The sequence below is a fragment of the Telopea speciosissima genome, chromosome 10 (assembly GCF_018873765.1).
Source record: "Telopea speciosissima isolate NSW1024214 ecotype Mountain lineage chromosome 10, Tspe_v1, whole genome shotgun sequence".
Taxonomy (NCBI): domain Eukaryota; kingdom Viridiplantae; phylum Streptophyta; class Magnoliopsida; order Proteales; family Proteaceae; genus Telopea; species Telopea speciosissima.
The window spans coordinates 52484894-52507210 of record NC_057925.1 but is presented as its reverse complement, the minus strand read 5'-3'; the positions used below and the strand labels follow the sequence as shown (position 1 = coordinate 52507210).

The 22317-nt window shown below is 37.5% G+C and overlaps 2 protein-coding genes and 2 non-coding genes across 4 annotated transcripts; 3 read left to right on the top strand and 1 right to left on the bottom strand.

Moving 5' to 3' along the window:
• The first annotated feature begins 1444 nt into the window (after positions 1-1444).
• On the top strand, positions 1445-7509 carry LOC122642517 (adenylosuccinate synthetase 2, chloroplastic-like). Its single transcript, XM_043836021.1, has 4 exons — positions 1445-1870; positions 6030-6722; positions 6810-7121; positions 7261-7509. Exons 1-4 carry the CDS (start codon positions 1547-1549, stop codon positions 7429-7431), a joined length of 1500 nt encoding a protein of 499 aa, XP_043691956.1. The 5' UTR covers positions 1445-1546; the 3' UTR covers positions 7432-7509.
• A 4816-nt stretch (positions 7510-12325) lies between these two features.
• Positions 12326-12397, bottom strand: TRNAT-UGU. Its single transcript has one exon. It is a non-coding gene; the product is annotated as a tRNA-Thr (tRNA).
• Positions 12398-16623: 4226 nt separating this feature from the next.
• On the top strand, positions 16624-18338 carry LOC122642518 (RING-H2 finger protein ATL16). The gene has a single exon (XM_043836022.1). The coding sequence runs from the start codon at positions 16989-16991 to the stop codon at positions 18045-18047; it is 1059 nt and encodes a 352-aa protein (XP_043691957.1). The 5' UTR covers positions 16624-16988; the 3' UTR covers positions 18048-18338.
• A 2746-nt stretch (positions 18339-21084) lies between these two features.
• TRNAL-AAG lies at positions 21085-21165 on the top strand. The gene has a single exon. It is a non-coding gene; the product is annotated as a tRNA-Leu (tRNA).
• Positions 21166-22317: the final 1152 nt, after the last annotated feature.

Genomic DNA, 22317 nt, shown 5'->3' with positions numbered 1-22317 from the left:
TCCGTACTTACATCTTCTTGATTGCTCCCAAGTGCTATACCAATTGAGCTATGGACCTACTTTTAGTCTCTTTACTAAATGGTAAACATAACACATACATTAGTTTAGTCTCCTCCAGATTCTTTGGTTGTGAGGGAAATTGCATTATCTAGCCCTCTTAAAGTATAAAGAGACATTATAAGATGTAAAAGATTTTCAGCTCATTCTAACACATGAATTTCAAAATAGAACTTTTCTCATTAGGTTTCCAGCTTAGTCCACTATGTATCCCGTACTCTATGGCTCAGATCACAATACAATTATGTCACTTTAATTCATCTAATCTCCATACCTAGTCAAGTTGAATCTATATATGTTGAAAGATGGAACAAATAGCAAATTGTGAGATGTGATGACAGGAAGCCCATATAACTTGTACTTCCAGCAGCCATGCCTAGATCTATCCCTGGAATTCCTCCTTAGTAAACTTCCTCGCAGAAAATGAATTTTTTTGAAAGGCTCCTGAACACGAAAATTAACTTTCACAAAACAAAACTCTTGGATGACATGAGGGGGAGATCTAAAATGAATACTTCTGTACTTTTATTTCCTCCCAAGTGCTCTACCAATTGAGCTATGGACCTACTTTTTGTCTGTGTACTAAATGGTAAACACAACACATTGTATTGGAATGAATTAATTGAGCTATGAACCTACTGTTAGTACAGAAAATTTATTTGTTTGTACCTTTCAGAATGTGTTCTTGACATTCTTCCTTGAGAAGGGTTTGTCGCTCATTTGAACATTTGTTTTTTATTAGTATTTGGATAATCATTAACCTTATTGAATTGTATGCATTACTTGAACAATTACTGTATTTGCAACCATGTTGGTGTCATTACTTCAGAATGGCATATAATACTCTTTTTGACTCGTTATAACTTGCAGAACAATGGCAAAATGATCACAGCATCCCATGTAGTCTTGCGGCCAAAGTCTAATGGTGTTATTTTTGTAATTACTGGATATATTGTACTTGCCACATGGCCAGTACTGAGTCTAACAGTAATTTTTTTTAAAAGAATTCGAGAAATCCTACTTAAATCTCAATGTATAGTTCATTATACAAAATTGGTGTTGTTGAAGTGCCAGAAGTGTTTCTGTTAAATTACCTTCCAAATGTGTTTCTGTTTCTTTTGTGATTCAGAAACTCTTTTTACGGCTGTTACCAAATGCGTTTCACTCCTGCAGAAGCGTTCCCTGAGAACAGAAATAAGAAAAAAAACACTTATAGCTCATAACATTATTACGGAACAGAAGTGTTACCAAACGGGACCATGCCTGAATGTTTCCAGAAATGTTTAGTGCCTGAATGTTTCCGGAAATGTTTAATGCCTGAATGTTTCCATTTCCAGATTGTTCCCATTCCTGTTTCTATGGACCGAAGTCTTGCCATTTCTTTACTTTTCAAAACCTATGGTACATGAACCTTTCCAAAAGTTACTGACTTGGCTCTTTGCTTATTTAAGGCTCTGAGCTACAGAAAGGGACTGAAACCTCCTACATCATGAGTCTCTCTGGATTAAAACTCGACTCAAACCCTATCTCAATTCCCCAGAAGAGCTTCTATAATGCAAAGGTCGGAGGTGAGAGGTCTGTTCTGCAACTTCCCTCTGCTTCTAGGACCTTTCGGCAGGTTGTAATATGCTCTGCCAAAGCTGTGACTCCCTCGTCCCCAGTGGGAGTGGCTGTGCAGACAGGAGATGTGCCAGAACGAATTGGATCGCTTAGTCCGGTTTCGGGTGTTTTGGGTTCTCAATGGGGTGATGAAGGGAAAGGGAAGCTTGTTGATATCTTGGCTGGGCATTTCAATATCGTCGCTCGCTGTCAGGTATAGTCTACTTTATTTTCCCTCAAATTTCCTTTTCTTTTGGATATCTAAACCTCCTTCCACTGATATAAGTTGTCAAGTTTCTGATTTGCTTAGCTGAATCTCTGTTTTTAGATTTTTCAAAACTGGTGTTGTTGTAGAACAAAGCTTTTGTCTTCTTATTCTTCTTTAGAATAGTGGATCATATTATAAAATTGCATTAGTCATTGAAATTCGTTGCTAATAACTTTTTTTTTTTTTTAAATGAGAAAAAGATTTATATTACTAAAAAGAAAACTTTACAAAGTTTGTAATGTTAGGACGATCCCTCATTGTAGTACTATGGTAAAAATGGTCAGCACCACTTAAAGTTAACAGTAGTAAAGTTATCGGTTGCATCTGCAAGTTCAAAATATAGGTTAATTAAGTTGCAAGGGAGACGGAGGGAATCGGTAGGATGAAGTAGGTCACACAGGTCTTTGTTGTAGCACCACACTTGTTTGATCTTGATGTTTGCTTGCACAACACACTTCCACCCTTGAAGCTCAGCTTCTTTTTCATCTGATGTTAGTCTACCTGCATCTGTTAAAACATCCTGGCCAGCTAGCAAAATGTAAAAAGTCCAACTTGTTAATCTAAGTTCAGGGTCATATATGCCTGAGCAAATTAAACCAGGGAGTTGCAAATCAGGATTAGCAGCTAGTGGAAGTAAATTTGAAATGTGTGTGCATTGTGGGGATGCCGAATTTGATAATGATTTATAGGGAGGATGAATGCTTAAGTCAGAAAGCCATTTAAATACATCCCTTAGCACCAGCATTGGATCAGCCTTAGCAAATCCTAGAATAACTTTGTTTCTTACATTCCATATGAAATAACATGTAATAATAAAAACTGGAAAAAACCAAATCAGAGATTGTTTATCAAGGACAGTAGCGGACTTGCCTGTAGGCGGTCCGTTAGCCACTGTAAGTCATTTCTCTGCAGGGTTAAAACTCTAGTGGCTAGCGGTGAGCACCGGTATCCCTAGCGGCTCACCGGTAGAGCTATTGGACTCACCGTTTGTGGGCCCAGGTCTGTTCTAGCTGCGGATTTCGCCTAGATTTTTGGGAAAACTCGTGGTTTCTGCCCCCAAACCCAAAATGCACCGACATGTACATGCAATGGCCCTTCCATATGCATTCCTTCATGAACCATAAGTTCATTGAATGATTCAACAACCTTTATTAAAAAAAAATCAAAATGGAACTCATGCACAGTCCATAAATCCATAATGGAGAATAACTCCACATTTCCAAGAAATTTGACCATTTGAAATCAAGATTTACACATGTTACCTACAATCTAACTTATGTAGACAAATTACACCTAAATCATACTAGAATGATGTTTAAAATGGTACAATGGTGAGGTATTTACCTTAGCACAAGCTAGAACAACAAATGGAGTTAAAGCTTGCTCAGCCAACTCAAATGCAGCAGAGCACAGGTTTCTTACAGCAACTTGAGCGCTAGATCAACTAATCTATGGGGAGATTAGCTCAGTTCCTCCAAGCACTAGTATCCCTGTACAGATTTCTACCCAAATCCACCATCTCCATTAACATGCAGCTCAAACACTCTCTCTTTCTCTCCTTTCCTTCTCTTCTTTTTCTGAGCAAAATGGAATATTTTCCAGCTAAATCCCCCATTTGTTCTATTTATCGACTCCTCCTAATTATATTACTAATCCTCTCTTTACCTTTTTGCAGATTTTAATAACCTTTAAAGTAACTAACATTGACTATAAAGTCATTGACTTTATTGAACCACAATTATTGTTTGTATCAATGGAGATGGGATTACCTGGGACAGATGGTATCCAAGGATCAAACCAACAAAAAGTATTCCTTCCATTACCCACTTGGAGAAAGACCATATTTTTCAAGTCTGGAAGAACAACTGCAATACTGTTCCAGGTCCAAGATCCTCTTTTAGCCATGGTTTTAGGGTAAAAAATAGAGAGGTTCTAGGAAAATACTTAGCTTTTAAGAACTTAGCCCAAATAGATGAGGTCTCCGTGAGGAGTCTCCATCCCAACTTTAGAATGAGGGCCTTATTGTGAATAATGGATCTCCTAATTCCAAGACCCCCAGAATGAGTGGGTTGACAGATTTTATTCCACCCAATTAAGTGACATTTTTTTCTTTCATTAGAATCATTGTTCTAGAAATTGAGATAAATGGAATCAAGAGATTTGCATATTTTCAAAGGAAATAAGAAGCAAGACATCAGATAAGATAGTGTAGATGCTAAAACAGATTGAGAAAGAAAATTAGCTTTCCAAGGAGAGAGTTTGGATCTTACCCTATTAACAAGAAAGCTCAAATCTTTACATTTAGAGCAGGAATGTCATAATTTAGCCCCCAAATAAAGAGTGTCTGGGGTCATTTCCTTCATTCGAAGAAGCGAGCACAAATGTCTTCTTTGGGTTCCATTCACATTCTTGCTAAAGAAGATCTCGCTCTTGGAGAAATTCACTTCTTGACCAGTTAAGTTAGAGAAAAGGTCCAAGATAGATTTAATGGTAAGGAAATCATCTTCAGATGTCCTGCAGAAAATAAAAGTGTCGTCTGCAAAAAGTAAGTAAGAGATTTTTGGGGCATGTCTAGCAATCTTGATTCCTTTGAAAAGGCCAATGTCTCTGTAAGCACCCAAAATTCTAGAAAGGACCTCCATAGCAAGTGAAAAGAGATATGGACTAAGGGGACACCCTTGTTGAAGACCTCTAGAAGGTTTAAGAAAATCAAACAGCCTTCCCTCAATTTTAAAGGAGAAAGAGGTGGTAGATATAAGTATGGAGATGAGACAAATCAAATGTTCATTGAAACCCAGAAACTGAAATAAATTGCAAATGAGATTCCATTTGACCCTATCATACGCCTTAGCCATATCAATCTTGACAGTAGCATACCCAATTTTCCCTTTTGCTCGATTGAGATAAGTGAAAATGTCTTGAGCCACAACAATGTTATCAATAATTTGTCGCCTAGGGTCCAAAGGGTGTCAAAATGGAACCGTAACCGAATATCAGAACCGGAATCGGCTGTTTACGATCGAACCAAACTGCACCGCAGAAAAATGATCCGGTTTTGATTTTATAGGTTCTCTTCCCTGTTCGTTTTGATTTGCATCGCAAAACTGTGGTTCTAAACTAAATAAGAAACCAGAAAAATCGAATAGAAACCGGTATCTCTTACTCAAATACTAGCTCATGCATCAATTGGATTAATTAATAACATAATAATTAATTTAATAAACATAATTATTGCATCATACTTGAAACATAAAATAAGTAAAATGTCTTGGATTAACTATATATTATATTTGTTCAAGTATGAATTAAAATTGACAGATGATGAAACAATTTCAATTCCTTGTTTTATCTTTTCAATTTCTCTTATCATTTATTGGACCTAACTCCTAAACTAGCTCTAATTTCTGCATTCCTTGTTTTATCTTTTCAAGTTTTACCACTCATCCATCTATTCAGAAAATTTCGTTCTTTTTTTGGATCATGAAACGCGAGTAATTTGTCTGAACTGAATTATATCTGAATAATTCCGAAATACAAAAAAAAAGCAAATACTTTATTTGTGAGGAACAGGTTTACAACCTCCATATTAAATTAAACGAATCTCTCATGAATTATTTAAATAGTGTTAAACAAATCTCTCATGGATTATTTAAATAATATGGAAACCAACTTGTGCTAGTCCTCACAAACAACCAAAAAGCTTGTAGAGCCCCCTCACGGCCACACCTTACAAAAGAACAAACGTAGAAAAGTCTTAGAAGCATACGTACTCACTGTAAGTGCCCAAGGAATGGTCTATTGAAGATGCAGCAGTACTCACTGTTTCCTACGTAAAAATTTGAGGTCCTATGTATAATATTTGAGTTAAGTGCTTCTCCCAAATGTCTGAAGTAATGGTTTTTTGAGTTTGGGGCTTCTATCTTCTATGATTCTTGTAGAACTTGGTTTCATGAAATTAAGTGAGAAGATTCTGTTACTGAGATTCTCTGATTTATTGCAATGTAGATGTAGTAATCAGTCTATCTTGTCTCTGAATAGGTGGGATTCCTATCTTTAACAGTTTTGCTTTCCAATTTGATTGTGAAAATGTTCTTCTTGATGTTAGGGTGGAGCAAATGCAGGGCACACCATTTATAATTCTGAGGGTAAGAAATTTGCCCTTCACCTTGTTCCCTCAGGAATCCTCAATGAGGAAACCCTTTGTATTATTGGGAATGGAGTTGTGGTTCATCTACCTGGACTTTTCAAAGAAATCGAGGGTCTTGAGTCTAATGGCGTCCCTTGCAAGGGTAGGATATTGGTATCAGATCGTGCACATTTATTATTTGATTTCCACCAAGAGGTAGACGGGCTTAGAGAACATGAGCTTGGTAATTCATTTATTGGGACGACCAAAAGAGGGATTGGACCTTGTTACTCTAGCAAGATGATTAGGAATGGTATCAGGGTAGGTGATCTGAGGCACATGGATACTTTCCCGCAGAAGCTTGATCTTTTACTGTCAGATGCTGCTTCAAGATTCCAAGGATTTGATTATGGCCCCAACATGCTCAGGGAAGAAGTGGACCGCTACAAGAGGTTTGCTGAGCGATTGGAACCCTATATTGCTGATACAGTCCATTTTGTGAATGAATCCATCTCACAGAAAAAGAAAATACTGGTTGAAGGTGGTCAGGCAACCATGTTGGATATTGACTTTGGAACATACCCATTTGTCACTTCATCTAGCCCATCAGCAGGTGGGATATGCACTGGGCTTGGGATTGCACCAAGAGTCCTAGGTGATCTTATTGGAGTGGTAAGTGGATTCCTCTCCCTGTAAATGCTAAAATACCATGGTATCACAGAAAGACCCTAACCTTCAATTTTAAACATTGCTGTGCAGGTAAAAGCCTACACTACAAGAGTTGGTTCGGGTCCTTTCCCAACTGAGATCTTAGATATAGATGGAGACCGTCTTAGGTTGAAGGGGAAAGAGTTTGGCACAACCACAAATCGTCCTCGACGTTGTGGCTGGCTTGATGTAGTCGCTTTGAAGTATTGCTGTCTGATTAATGGTTTCTCCTCTCTCAATCTCACCAAGCTTGATGTACTTACGGACGTTAAAGAAATAAAGTTGGGGGTTGGCTACAGATTAGCTGATGGCACACCAATCAAGTCATTCCCTTCAGATCTAAATGTTCTTGAGCAATTAACAGTAAGTCTTAAGATCAAATATTCGTTTGGAGATGCCTACTTAACTTTTCATTGTTCACTCCTTAGGTTTCTTGATATTTGCTTGTACCTCCTAATAACTCTCTTGTTGATTGATTTGGCTTGTGTTTATGTATGTGCAGGTTGATTACGAAGTTGTACCTGGGTGGCAAGATGATATCTCTAAAGTTAAAAATTACGCCGATCTTCCAATCGCAGCCCGCCAATATGTGGAAAGGATAGAAGAACTTGTTGGTGTACCAATTCATTACATTGGGGTTGGACCTGGCCGTGATGATCTCATATACAAGTGATTCTTCAATTTCATTTCCATGCAGATGACCATGGACATCTTGTCATCAGAATGAAGTAGACCTAGGGCTTTAGACGAGGTCAGTAACGGAAAAATGCTTGGAATAATTTAAAAAAAAAATATATTTGATGAGACTCTTTTTATAACCAGAGTCACCAGAGTCACCAGGGGCAGTTTTGTTTTTGAGGGATGGCAATCACTGATCAAGGTTTCAATGTTAGGAATTGGAATTGCCTAACCCTGAGAAAGGTATTTTGATAGTCTAATCCAGTTTTGGAGATTATGGCGAATTCAAATTGCAATCGAATTGGATTGGATGGAAACCCTTAAAATCTTGCCTTTGATGTCAGAATAAAATTGATTATGGTTTACTTGTACTCAATAGAGTTCTAATTATCAACATCCAACATCCAAGTAAAAAAAGTTAAATTTTGGCCCAAAAAAAGTGACTTGAATGAGGGCAAGAGAATGCTGTCTGGTTGTGTAGTGCCTACACCAGCATGGGGGTTAATGTAAGGGTGTCAATTGGGACGGTTTTCGGTATTTGAGACGGGACGGTACTGGTACCGGTACTAAAAATGCCAATCTCAGTACCGTTCTATTTAGTTAACGGGACCAAATCTAGATCCCAGTCCCGATTACTAGCGGGACGGGATGGTATCGGTTCTTAAATTGTTCTAGGCACTGTAGAAAAAGGGAGAAGAAGTTTAATTGTTTCTAACAAGGCAGGTTTATTAGTGTTGTGGAATTTTTTCATTATCGTGAAATCTAAGTTGTCTACTGTTTTTTATAAAGCAACTTAAATTATGAAATCATAGTTTTACTTCTTCAAACTCCCTAAGATCACATGTAATAAGTTTCTTATTTTTTTAAATCTAGAGAAGTCCTACCAAATGGAAGAATTCCGTTGTGTTTCCTCTTTGACTTTTCCAAACAAAACTCTATTTATCACACGTGTCACATGGTAGTACAGTACGAAGTGCAAAAAGGAAGAACCTGGTAGATTTAGTTGGTCGAGGGAGGAGGGAAGAGGGGGGAGGGAGGAGGGAGTAGCACTGTAGCAGGTTCTGTGAGGAGAGACTTCAAGTTACGACTGTTGACCTGTTGTTCCTCTTCGAATTCAAAAGGGAATTAGTGAAACCCTAATAAGTCATAACTCTAATACCCTTTCTGTTTTTTTTTATTTTAAAAAAGATCTTATATACTCTTTCTTTTTAAACGGTACTAGTAGTTTCAGTACCATTTGGTACCTAATTGGTATTTCAGTACTGGCACTGTTGGGAGTCCCGTCCCATTTATCATTCGGTACCAAAATCAGATACCAGTATCGTCCCATTTACTAATGGAACAGTCTGGTACCGGGTTTTAGCGGGATGGTATTGGGACGGTTCCCGGTTCTGGTCCCAAATTGACACCCTTAGGTTAATGTAGGGACAAACCCAATGGTTCTTTTGTGTGGTGGTCCCTTGTCTGGGCGCAAGAGTTATGTGACCAAGTAGTGTTTTTTTCCCAGTGAATAATTTGGATACAACAATTATGTTCAGGAATTCATGACCGAAAATTTGCCAATTCTAAATATTTTTATCAAAACCTATTTAGGTTGTCTAACACTTCTTGGACTTCTTTCAAAATGATTCAGATTTGGTTAAAATTTTGCTGATTTATTAACTATTAGATTTTTTTTGGGTGGGGTTAGTTTTTTTGGGGGTGGAGATCTTAGGCTAGATGATTGACAGAAGGTCTTGAAGTTGAAAGTTTGAAATCTCTTGGGGTTAGGCTCTACTACACTAGCCTCAAGCCGAGGACCTGTCCTCTAACTACTGGTTAGTTGTTTATTTTATTTTATTTTATTTTAGTGTTTTCATTTGGGTTGACATGGTTTTTGTTGGCACTTGGCACCTGGCACCACTCTTAGTTGGAGAAGTATTTTTCACACTTTATAAATGTATTAAATTGTTTATTTGTAAAAATATTCACAACCCATTCTTTAAAAAAAAAACAAAAGAAACGGTTGAAGTGTTGCTACATTTTATACATGACCGTGTATGAAAATTTGCATCCAAAAAAGTTTTTTTTGTAAACAATTTTTATGCACTCTCCCAACCCCTCACCCCCCCCCCCTCATCCCAAAAAAAAAATAAATAAATAAAAAGAAAAGATTCGTTATACAACCCATGTAAGAATAATCGATCTAGTTTTGACACATGAAAGGGTGATGCGACAATTCAAATTGTGCAAAGTACATGTCCAATGAAAGAAAGAAAATGTATTTTCTAAATTAAACAATTTAAAAGCTTATCCATTATCATTTAAGATTCTCCTAATTAACAATGTATACCTTTTTATGCATGCTATGAAAAAAATATATGAACAAATATTTGTTTATTTATTTTTGAAAATGTGGTTTCATATTTGGTGCATGTTATATTAGTATCCTCGCAGCCACAGCTCATTCCCAACTAAAACAAAAAGGTAGATCAAATGATTGAAGGGAATTTGACTTTGGAGATGTTTTATTGTATAAACTTTAAAGTGGCGGGTGGGTAATCCAATTGGCAAGGACAGCGAAGTACTAACCCAAAAAAAGAAAAAAGAAAAAGAAAAAAACCCTTCTCAATGAAGAACAACCCAGACATGGACAAGCTTTCTAATTGATCAATGGCCCAGCCTGTCTAAAGTCTTTTAAACTTAAGGTCCCATTAGAAATCTGCAGGTGGGCCCAGGCTTGATTATTTTGTTTGAAAACTAGAGGACCCCAATTAGGGTAACCTACATAGCCCACCCAGGCTCCATACCATTTTATGAAGATTGGGTAATGGTATTGGTGATGTCTCAATGACCATCCGTATTGAAAATTGTTTACTTATTGGAATTGTAGGGGTGCAAGTTTGGCCCTGTCGGCCCGAACCCGCCCTAATCCGCTCTGAGTCCAAATAGGGCCTGGGTTGAGATATTTGGCCTTGAGGGCGGGTCAGGGCTGGAAATTTCTGACCTTGAGTCAGGGTCGGGTCGGATTAGGGTTGAGGCTTCAAGTTAAGCTTGATCCGGCCCGGCCCAACCCTAATTTAAGTTATACTATAAAATATATATTGATATAATATATACATTATAAACTTTAAATGTCACCTACATTTTTTTTATATAATATATTATATATGAAGACAATAACTGATATAATACTTTTTATTATAATGTTATTTTATGTAAAATTGATAATGTTCTCCTTAGCCCATTCCAGCCCATGCATTTCTTTCCCCTTCCCCATGATCAGGGCCAATCAGGGTCAGCCCAGCCCGACCCTGAGGGCGGGTCAGGGTTGGATTTTTCTGGCCCTGAGTTAGGGTCGGGTCGGGTCTGGGCCCAGCTAAGGGGACTTAGGGTTGGGCTAGGGTTCTGTAAAGCCCGGCCCAACCCGACCCTGTTGCAGCCCTTATTTGGAAGTGTCTAAATCACATCTCCATAGGTGTATTTAGAATTTGAGATTTTTATTGAATTGCCCTAAGTTTTACTCCCAAAAATATTTAATTTAATATTTGTAACAAAGGTATATTTGTCATTTCACATAAGAACTGTATTAAATGTTGCATTACTTGACTTTCAATATATATTTTTTTTAAAACCTTTTTTTTACATTAGCATTAAATAAAATTTATGAATAAAATAAGAGGCAAAAAATTAAGATAAAAAATCTATGGGCACCTTAAGAGGTGTCAATAGGAAAATCCCTTAATATATTCAATTAGTTTTTTTTGAGTAATTAGTAGCAAACCTAAGAGATAGGAGCAAAAATAAAATAAAAGTTTCCACATAAACAAATGAAGTTACCATACATTATCAAAGTTAAAAAGGGAAAAAGATTAGCACATCAACTTGGGGAGATTTTCCGTGTCATCTCACATTCTGATTATGTGGGTACTACATCGACACTTTTTCTACTCTCTGAACATGTGGTTTGCTTATCGATGAAACTATTTTCCACACCGTTAGTATGACATAAGAGATTCCTTCACACTATCAATTAAGAAACCCTCTTCCTTCAAAAAAAAAAAAAAAAAGGCTAAATAAGTAAGCAAGTTCAAGCAAGCTCATTCAATTAACTTCCATATCATACTCAATTAACGTTGTTTATTATTTAATTAACTCTAAATCTTTCAACTTGTGACACAAAAATCCTCAACTTTCATAGATTGGGCGATAACTCTGATGGCTGGCTTTGACTTCAATATGTTCTCTCTCTCTCTCTCTCTCTCTCATTTTGAAAGGGACATGCTACAGTTCCATGAACATGGTAGTGGGACAGCTTTGCAAGTAAGATAGGAAATTAAATTGAAGGAGAAAGATTTGATAATCTCAATGGCTCGTTTGCTTGCAAGGGAAATAAAAAGAATGAAAGTGAAATCACATCAATATTAAAATGAAAATTTTAAAAATTATTACATAACATGATTGTATAATTAGTTTCAAAACCTTTCAAATATAGTTAATAGAATTGAAGAAAGTAACTGTTGTCAAGGTGAAGAGAGAGTTTCTTCATTTAAAGTGATTTGATGCTATACTTGGATTAACTTTTGTCCCTATAGTTGGGTAAAAGTCCGAAAAGTTCTTGCAAACTCCAATCAAAAGGTCAAATCCTAGGGATTACGAAGTTCTCTCTTCGTGAGTGAAGGGAAAATCGATTCATTAAATTTTAATTTATTTTGCAACGAAATCACCTTTGATTTAAAAAATAAAAGAAAGATTATATAAAAAAATGTAGTTACCAAATATGACCTCCATTTCCCTGCATTTGCATAATACCAACATATTGGAGAGACGTAGGGTCTAGCCGTCTAGGGCACCTCAGTTGTTAAGGGTAAAGAAATTATATATATTCTAATAAATAGATAAAAAGAGAATGCCCCCATGCAGGATCGAACTACAGACCTTCAGTTTACAAGACTGACGCTCTACCACTGAGCTATAGGGGCACACTTATTTATGTTATAATAGATTATATATATGTAAAAATTATTGGTCTGTTCCTAGATATATAATCTAATCTTTTCCTGCTCCCACCCCTTGAGTCTTAAGGAACCGTGTTATCACACCCCCTTGTGTCCCCATTGGTTGGGCATAATGATTCCATTACATGACGACGGTATTACAATCCTTACCCCATAGAAACAGAAGGGTTGGGGTATGTCATCAATTTTCCTGTAAGTTAGTGGAATACATCAATCACAAAGCTGGACAAAATAAAAGCAAAGAACATGACACATGTTGGCACCCTGGTCGTACGCCCATCCATTTACCTTGACCAAATTCCTTAACCTAAAACACTTTTTTGGGTGTGGGTTGTTACTTGTTAAAACATTACCAGAACCCATGGTTCAAGTAAGCAGAATCAACAACAACAACATGTTCTAGTCTATTCTCATTCCAATTCCGATTAAATCAGAATTACCCTGAAACCTTGAACCATGGCAATCTACTATCTGATTCTGATTCCTCGAACCATGGCAAAGCCTCTCTCTCTCTCTCTCACACTCATATGAGAAAGAGACATGTGCGGCACATGCCATTTTTTTTGGCACGTGTCATCTGACAAGTAACTTAATATCCAAAGAGAGGGAAAAATTAAAAAAAAATGAACAAGTCAAATAAGTAAATGAGAAGTATAGTGTAAAATATTTGACTGTTTGATGAGAGTTCAAAGAGTTGAAGAAATGAATCAGGTCAAAGATTGGACGGCTCCCTAAACACGTGTTATCACGTGTTTCAGGACCACCACACCCCGTCTAACTTCTTCTTCTTAATATATATTTTTTCCTTGTAGTTAGTAGTAGTTTTGTACATATTTTCTTATTTTCCTTTGTTCTCACAAGCTAGAAGTCTTTCGTTTCTGGATCTAGATCTTCTACGGTGCACTGCCTGTAGCTGTTAGCGGTGTAGATTGAGCTGTGCATGCATAGATTGCCTTACCCTTGTCCAAATGCTTTGCCCAAGCAGAGGTAAAGCGGTCATTGTGCGCACGCAACAATCTATGCCATACAGGTCACTACGGGCACCTGCGCTGTAGAAGATCTGAATTGTTCATTTCTCCCTTAATAATGATTTCCCAACTTTATAAGATTAGAGATTCTAAGCTTCCTGATAAACCGCCAGATGTGCCTGAACGTGCATATTGCCACCTAACCACGTGACCATTCACGTTGCTATACAATGACACGTGGACACTTTTTTTTCTTTTTTTTTTTTAATTACTTCTTTAATTGGGTTCTGTTAGTTAGTTCCAATATCCCATGCAAATTATTGACATATTATAACTTAATATAAATTCTGTTTTTTAAATAAAATAGAAATCTTCTCATGTCTCCCAGCACTTCCTCTTTAACTCCAAACTCCAATGTAAAGTTGCAGAGCTTGTAGCTGTCCATGTGATTCTATGGCCACCAGTGTTTTCTAAAACCCTGAATCGGTCACCTGAACCGGGTTCAGTCAATTTCAGATGGAACCCTAGGAAAGTTATAAGAAGAGGCTAATTTGAAACGGCTCGAATGGGATTGGGCTCGGACGATTCTGATTTGAATCTGCCGATTCATCGACCAGATTCGAATCAATGGGTTTCTTGTGTTGCATAGATCAATTGGACTTGGGACCCACCTGTGAAATGACCTAAACATCCCTTATTTTGCTGGGTTGGATCCTCCAGCTCCCGCCACAGCTGGAGGAAAGCCAAATTGAGATCTATCAATATTGTAATTAACTCTCTATAGTAATTCCATTATTTTTTGCTTTTAATTTAATTCAATTTTTTTTTTTGTTTTCTACACTCTCATTTGCAATCCAAGGCAGCCGATGAAGCAACTGAAACTATATGTATTACATGTCTAGATGCCTAGTTGTTGAACGTGCAAAAGGAAAATCCATTGAAGGATAATATGTGTGCAACCTAAAGTTTTAGATCTACAAAGATCATGATGCCACAGAGTAGAATTTGACCAATCTGTCATACACATAATATATAGGACCTTCCTAGTCAAGACATTTGAAATACCGTCCGTAGACCCTAGAATACAATGAAATGAAATAGAATCAAAAGAAGAAGATAGTCTCCTAATATCAAAAATATATAATGGTAGAAAATTTATAAGATGAAATTCGATTCGATTCTGATCATGGATATAGCCGATTACCTCCTTGTAATTCGATTCCACATGAAATTTAGTGAAACCAACAACCACAACTTTTATAAGAGCACATCAAATTGCAATAACTTTACCTTGAAGTACCGATCTAAAATAGTGCATGTGAATTATAACTCTCTTAGATGGTTTGTACTACTTATTTAACAAGAGTTAGCAGAAAAAAAGATGAAATGAAAAATCCAAATTTATCTCTCCTGAGGTTATCTTAAGAAAAGGTACTTTTCCTATTCTATCTCTTTATCTTCCTATTTTCCTTCCCTTCTCTCCCATATATTTATCAATATGTTCTCTAGCTTCTCCTCAATTCAAGAGGTGTCTCATGAGAGGAGAATTTGACTACAAGTCAAATTAACTTGAAGAGGATACCACTTCCAAGTTACCCCAACTCTCAACCCTCTAAGGAGAGAGAGAGAGAGAGAGAGAGAGAGAGAGAGAGTGAGATGAGGAGCCCTCATCATCATATGAACTCCCATCAAATATTTTCCCACTAATGGACATTGTAATGGAAAGATAGAAAGGTGAAAATGTCTTCTCTTTCAGTGTGGTATGTATCCATATTCATGAATAGTTGCAAAAATGATGAAAAGAGACTAAACCTTGTCTAGAAATTTGTCCTCTACCTTGATGGGATGGTCCATAACTTTTTTTGTTTTCATTGATCCCGCAAGTGAGGACCCTTTCTCTCACAACCTAACCTCTACCCAAAACCAAACTTCTGTTTCACAGGTTTGGCCTTGTTAACCGAACTTAACCTAACCTAAATCCAATCTGAATCACCTCTTTTGAGTCAGTGAAGAGTAATTTTCAATGTCCTTGGAGAGGTCTAGGGCTGTACATGGATAATCGAAAATCTCCGAATACTTAATTATAAAAAATTAAGTAAATAATGATTTTGAGGGTTTTTGAAGATTCAACATGTTCTAGAATATGAGGAAAAGAGAATCATGATCTAAAACTATGGATTGAGAGTGAATTGTATCCATTAGGAGGAGGAAGGTTTGGATTACACAAGACAAAGGTGTAAACAGATGGTCAAAAATTCGAATTCGATCTGCATCCGAATCCGTTTAAAGGTATCCGAATTCGACCAAGAAATATCCGAATTCAATTACATTCGATCCGTATCTAAGCCGAATCCGATCCGTTTACAGGCCTAGATAGATCCAACCCAAGGATTCAAAAACTTTGAGTCGGCCGGATCTGAATTGGGTCCAGCCGATTCAACTAATCCGATTTTTGAAACCTTGATCACATCATTCACCCCATAAAGCCAAAACCTAAGATTTTAAATAAGTCTCTAGAGAGGGAATTAAGTATCAAACCATGAGAATCAAGTGGGATTTGTTCTACAACTTTACTAAATATAAATGGATTCTCTCCATTTCGTATCTTATGATTCACATTGTACCACACAGCCCATTGTCTCTTATGTGAACTCAAAGATTGAATTTTTATGGTTTTCAAATTGGAATTTACACAGGCAAGGAGAAACATTACTTCCCATTTCTTTTGCTGATCCTCAAAAACTTTGACTGAAATGGCAATCCAAATCTCAAAAAGGAGAAAGATTGATTCCTTTCCAATCTCTTTCTCTCTTTAAAATCAAATCTATTCTATACGGTCAGAGACTGCTACAGTGAATGTGTCGGTTCTGTATGTTCTCAAACAGTCACACATACACACACGGTTTTGACTTCTCATCAGAAAACACGTTCAGTTTAGGCCCCACACTTTGCTGTTTTAAAGGGACCCACTCAATTATTTAGATAAGTTAGGCTTTTCATCCAATGAGAGACCATTCATGTGATCAGTAAAGCTTCTTTGACGTCTGATTGGAATCTCTCATTGTTAGTATATACCCAATTGGATATTTCTAAGTTCTTCTCTGAAACTGTACTCCTATTTCCTCCTGATAAAGTTCAAAAATTTAATGAAGGCCAAACCACTTCAAACCTTTGTAGCAGTTTTTTCTCATTTAAACCCATTTGGGTTTTCTTTCATTTCCTCTGATTCTTCTTCTTCTTCAACTTTTATTAGAAACATTAATGTCTGTCTTCCCGAGAGTTTTCTTCATTAAGTCATTGATTTGATTTCTCTTATTTATTACAACTTCAATCAAGCATTTAATGGCATTCATATCAGTTTCTCATTTCCTTCCACACAGGTAATACCTGCGTTTCATGTCCTTGACTGATACTCCTCTCTTCAGTTCAGTTTTCCCTTCTTTGCATGTATGTGAACTTCCATTGAAGATCCCAACAAACCCACCAATCAATCTCGTTCCTTTCTGCTTCTCTGACGGTCTCTCTTTTGCTTCATTCGAGCCCACTTGGATTTTTTCTTCAGAAGCCCTTCTCCAGATCTTTTTCTCATGGATCTACTGAACAGGTTTTATTATAAACATGGAACTCAAGCTCTTCCTCCTTCCTATGGGCCACCCACGTCTTCTTCTTCTTCTTCTTCTGACACAAGCTTCCCCATCTTAGCCATTGCTATACTAGGAATCACAACCACAGCTATTCTACTGGTGAGTTACTATGTCTTCGTCATCAAATGCTGCTTGAACTGGCACCGTTTTGATCTTCTAAGACGTTTTTCTATCTCACAAGCTCGACGACACGAAGACCCTTTAATGGTTTATTCTCCGGCAGTGGTGAGTCGAGGCCTTGATGAAGTACTAATCCGTGCAATCCCCATTATTCAGTTCAAGAAGGGAGGAGAGAACCAGAAAAGAGATAATGAAGAGATGAGCTTTATCGATTGTGCAGTTTGTTTGAACGAGTTTCAAGAAGAAGAGAAGCTAAGAGTTCTACCCAATTGCGCCCATGCTTTCCATATTGACTGCATAGATGTATGGCTCCAAAGCAATGCAAACTGCCCCCTTTGCAGATCAAGCATTTCAAGCACAACCCGAATCCCCTACGATCAAATCATTGCACCCACCTCTTCTCCTCAAGATCCAACTCCATTTATGGGAAATAGCATTGGTGGTGATGAAGATTTTGTAGTAATTGAGTTAAGGGATGAACAGAGTGTCAGTCAAACGAGCCATAGACGACAAGGAACAGGGATTTCAGGAGATCTTTCAGTTCAATCGGTAAGCCCTTCTCCAAGGAAGCTAGAACAGAGAATTGTACCCAAGAAGGCAAGGAAGTTCCATCATATGTCAAGCATGGGAGATGAATGCATTAATGTCAGAGAGAAAGATGATCAGTTTTCAATCCAGCCCATTAGGAGATCTTTCTCCATGGATTCTTCAGCGGATCGACAGCTCTATTTATCTGTCCAAGAGATTATACAGCAAAATAGGCCTCTCAATGAGGTTAGCACTAGTGAAGGTTGCAGCAGCAGAGTACGGAGATCTTTCTTCTCATTTAGCCAATGCAGACGGTCTAGGAATGCTGTTCTTCCTATCCACTCCGAGCTTTAAAATTGAAGAAAGAAAGATCATCTTTTGCTTATCTTTATCCTTTTTTTTTTTTTTGGGGTTTTTCCTTTTCAATTACTATAACATTCAAATTGTTAGGAAGCCATTGAATGGTATGTGAGATAAGTAGGATCAGTTGAGTTTATTGTATAGCAATTTGAGTTTTGGGTAGATGTGAAGATGAAGCAACATAATTAGAGAGGAAGGTGAAATGATCAAATTAGTAATGGAATCGTGGGCATTGATTATAATCATCATTACTGAATCCACTAAGAGTGGATTGGGTGTTTGCAACACTTTCTTTTTACTGTTCTTTTCTATTTTTCTCTTTAGATTCTGCCTTTCCATGAAAAAGAAAGTGAGAAAAAAAGCAAGAAAGAGGGACCCCATCTGTAGAAATGATCAACTTTGTCCCAACAATAGATTCCAATCTTGATGAGAGAGAAATAATGAATTTTGATTAGATTTGAGTTGAAAATTTGAGCTTAGAATGATTACAGGAAGAAAAATACAGAATTGGGGGGGGGGGGGGGCAATTTACTGTGGTTAAGTCGAAATTTTCTTCTAAGCATATGTTCCAGAGGAAGAACCCAAGAATTCCAATCAAGAAAATGCACCAAATTATTGGTCAATGCCAACAAGAACAGCTATTTCTTTCTGTCTTGTCATCGACTCATGGGCTATTGTTTTTTAGTTTCTTTCTCTCGTCTTTTGTTCTGTTGAGTGATATGCTTCTGTCTGTATTCTTGCTCTTCAATGAAGTCAATGGTCCCTCTTTCCTTTCTTTCTTGAGCAATAAGGCAGAGCCAGTAATACAGCTTTAAGGCTTAGAAATCTTTACAACAGAACAGGAAGAAACGAACAAGAGATTAGTGGGGACACCTGTGTTGCAGGAAATGAATATGGAGGTTGAGTTGTTAAGGCACAGTGTTCTAGAAGTTGAAATAAGATGATAATGAAGTGGAGCTTCTCCCATTAATATGTACAATGAGATCTAATCTATTCTTACTTGATGGATTCCATAAAAGAAAAAAGAAAAATAAAATCTCACTTGTTTCTTAGTACTATCTTTGAGATCTGCCCTGAAACTCAAGATGAGTAATACTTAAAGAAACAGAAGCACTGCCCCCGAAACCTTATTTTAATGAGGAGTTTTCATTAGTTTTGCTGTCTCCCAATTGTTTCCTAGTGGAGCCTCGACTTGAGGCTGAATCTCCCACATTTTTTGAGTTTTCCACAGAGAGTCTCAAGCCCACAATTGTGTATTTTATTTGAGAGATAAAAGGTGGTCGGTTTGGTTTTGGGTCAGTTTTTATTTGTGTTTTATATCTATCGGGTTTGATCAAAATCAATATCTATCGGGTTTGATCAAAATCAGACCGATAAGATGGCCAATAAACAAAGGATCCGCATCCTTTACTTCGAGTAGAGGTAAGGTGGTCTTTTTGTGCCTGGTATGGGCAGGTATGGGCAGGGTGAAAGTAGAGGACTCGCATAAAGAAAATCTAAACCGAAACTGATAGCTATTATTTTGATCGGTTTCAATTCATTATCATTTTTTAAATAGTTCCTTTTCGATCGGTTTATTAACGGTTCGGTTACCCTTTTTTTTTTGGCATATAGTTTATTATTTTCTGAAGTCAAGACTAAGGAATTTCACAATTTGAATGGCTGTTTGACCACTTATTGTAGAGCTTCGGGATAATCCATCAATTTCAAGAAATCTTGTATGACTTTCTCTCCAAACACCCATGCAAAATTTAAGAGGTGATTTTCAAGAATTATGTAAGTTTCATATGGTGCTGCTCCTAGTAAATACTTAGGTCTTCGTACTAATTTGGAATTTCTAAATCAGCTTTATTTCGAGACTATCTTCCAAGGTGGACAATAAACTAGAGTTGGAAATCCAAATTCTTATCACATGCTGGAAAGGAAGTACTTCCCCCCCCCCCCCTAAAACCCCAACGGTAATTTTATGGTGTTTTTTATGTCCAACTGGGGAGATAAATAGGAAAGACCTAAGATACAATTGGTCTCATGGAATCGCCTTTATCTTTTTAAGGAAAAGGAGGTTTGGGTTTTAGGGATCCTTTTCTACATAATAATGCTCTATTATCCAAATCTATTTGGTGATTATGGAACAAATTTACTCTCTGCAAATTAGTTTTGTTTTTTCGGAACAAAATTACTCTGTGCACATTTATTTGTTGGTACTTATGATTGGCAAGAAATGACGCTTTGTTTGGGCAACATCTATGGACTCCGGCCTGAAGCATTGATTCAATCATCTCACAGAGCTTTTCAAGATTTTCAAGAAACTATATCTGGTAGCATGAGGACAATAGATAATATTACTGAAATTCAAACTGTAGTGGCTGCCACATCGGGTCCTTTCATTCCACAATTAACACAACAACCTGAAGACCTTTCCAGTATGAACCATGGATTACCTCTGATCTAGAGTGCACCTCAACCTAGTATTGTAAAAGTTAATTGTGATGTTAGTTTGCAATCAGATTCTACACAAGGTGGTCTAGGTTTTATTTACCACAAATTTCAAGGGCATTCACTTATTGCTATTTTGAGTCCTGTGGAATTTGATGAACAGGTGATTGGGAAAGCCATGACCATTCGTGTTGGACTTTTGTAAGGAATCTTTGAAGATTATAGGAAGATAGTGACGGAATCGGATCACAAAGGTGTAATCGCCTATCTAACAAATGAGATTACATCTTTGCCATTGAAGCTTCGAGGCATCTTGAAAGATATTTAAGAGAGATTAATAACTTGGTTAACTCCTTGGTAAGGAGGGCATAGTCGGTAATGTGTACAACTGTCTGGCCTAATTCCAATCCATGGATTTAGAGGATGTGTTTATCTCCTTCCAAGCTTCCATGAGTACAACACATTAAGTATAAATAAATTCCCCCCTTCCCCACACTTGGAGTTGGAGTTGGAGTTGGGGGGTCTTGCGCAAAAAAAAAAAAAGAAGAGCCAAATGGGCTGATGATTTCAAATTATCAATTACTTTGACCATCATGTTGAGATGGCCGAGTTGGTCTAAGGCGCCAGATTAAGGTTCTGGTCCGAAAGGGCGTGGGTTCAAATCCCACTCTCAACAATTTAATTCTTTTAAGGAGTGTGGTGAGTTTTGGTTTGGCTTAATGGTCTCATTTTTAACACCCTGGGTTCCTCGTCACAGTTGTGTTTGGGCTGAGTTAGTTTTTAAAACAAAAATTAGTCCCAATCTAAGAGGGAATCATTGAAACCTAGCATGACCCACCAGGCTAGATATCGAAGGTGGCCAAGGTTCTCGTATGGGCCTGAGCCGCACAGATAGCATCCAAGTGTGGGACCTACCTATATTGGATTCCATCTATATGGTTCAGGATACCACTCTTTGAAGGTTCTCGTATGGGCCTGAGCCGCACAGATAGCATCCAAGTGTGGGACCTACCTATATTGGATTCCATCTATATGGTTCAGGATACCACTCTTTGATTCTATCCGTGAGGCTAAGGTCTGTACGAGAATGGTTCTTGTACAAGAACCTGAGCTATACTCCTGGAAATCCCAACTCAAGCCCTTTTATCAGGCCCGCCCAAGTTGCAAGTCGTAGCCTTATCATTGACAAGCCCAGTCGAGGGGGAGAGAGTGAGGGAGTCACTCTCTCTACACAATCATGTCTGGACACTTCGACAACGTGCCTCAAAAAGCTTTTGAATTGTGAGGACATTTGGGTGACATTACCCTCTATATAGATATATGCATGTGTTATTTCTGAATCCAAAATAATATCATTTGTCATGATTAACAAACAACTTTGATCAAACTTTACTCAATACAACACGGGCATTTGATTATGAGTTTTCTATTGAGATTTGACACAATGCAAATCCAAATGAATTGTAGCCAATAGTACCATAAAGACTTTTGTTTTGGTGGGATACGTGTTAGGATCGTAGACTAGACGAGGAACATGAGGTCTCGAACTTGAAATTTCCTAGAAAAAAATTCTATTGCAGTAGATATTTTTATTCTCTCTAGTGCAGTGCACTGCCTAGTGCACCACATCTGAAAATCCAACCGTTAAAACATGGGCAGTGGCGTCTTTTTATCTTCTCAAGTGTTGGGTGTACGATTGGCTTCTCAAATGAGGTGCAATGAAGTCTCGGCTGATTTGGAGGTAGTATACTTCTTAACTTTACGAAGGAAGCCATGACCTCCTTTCTCTCAAGAGAATTTCTAAGACCAAGTGTCATCCAAGTTTGTC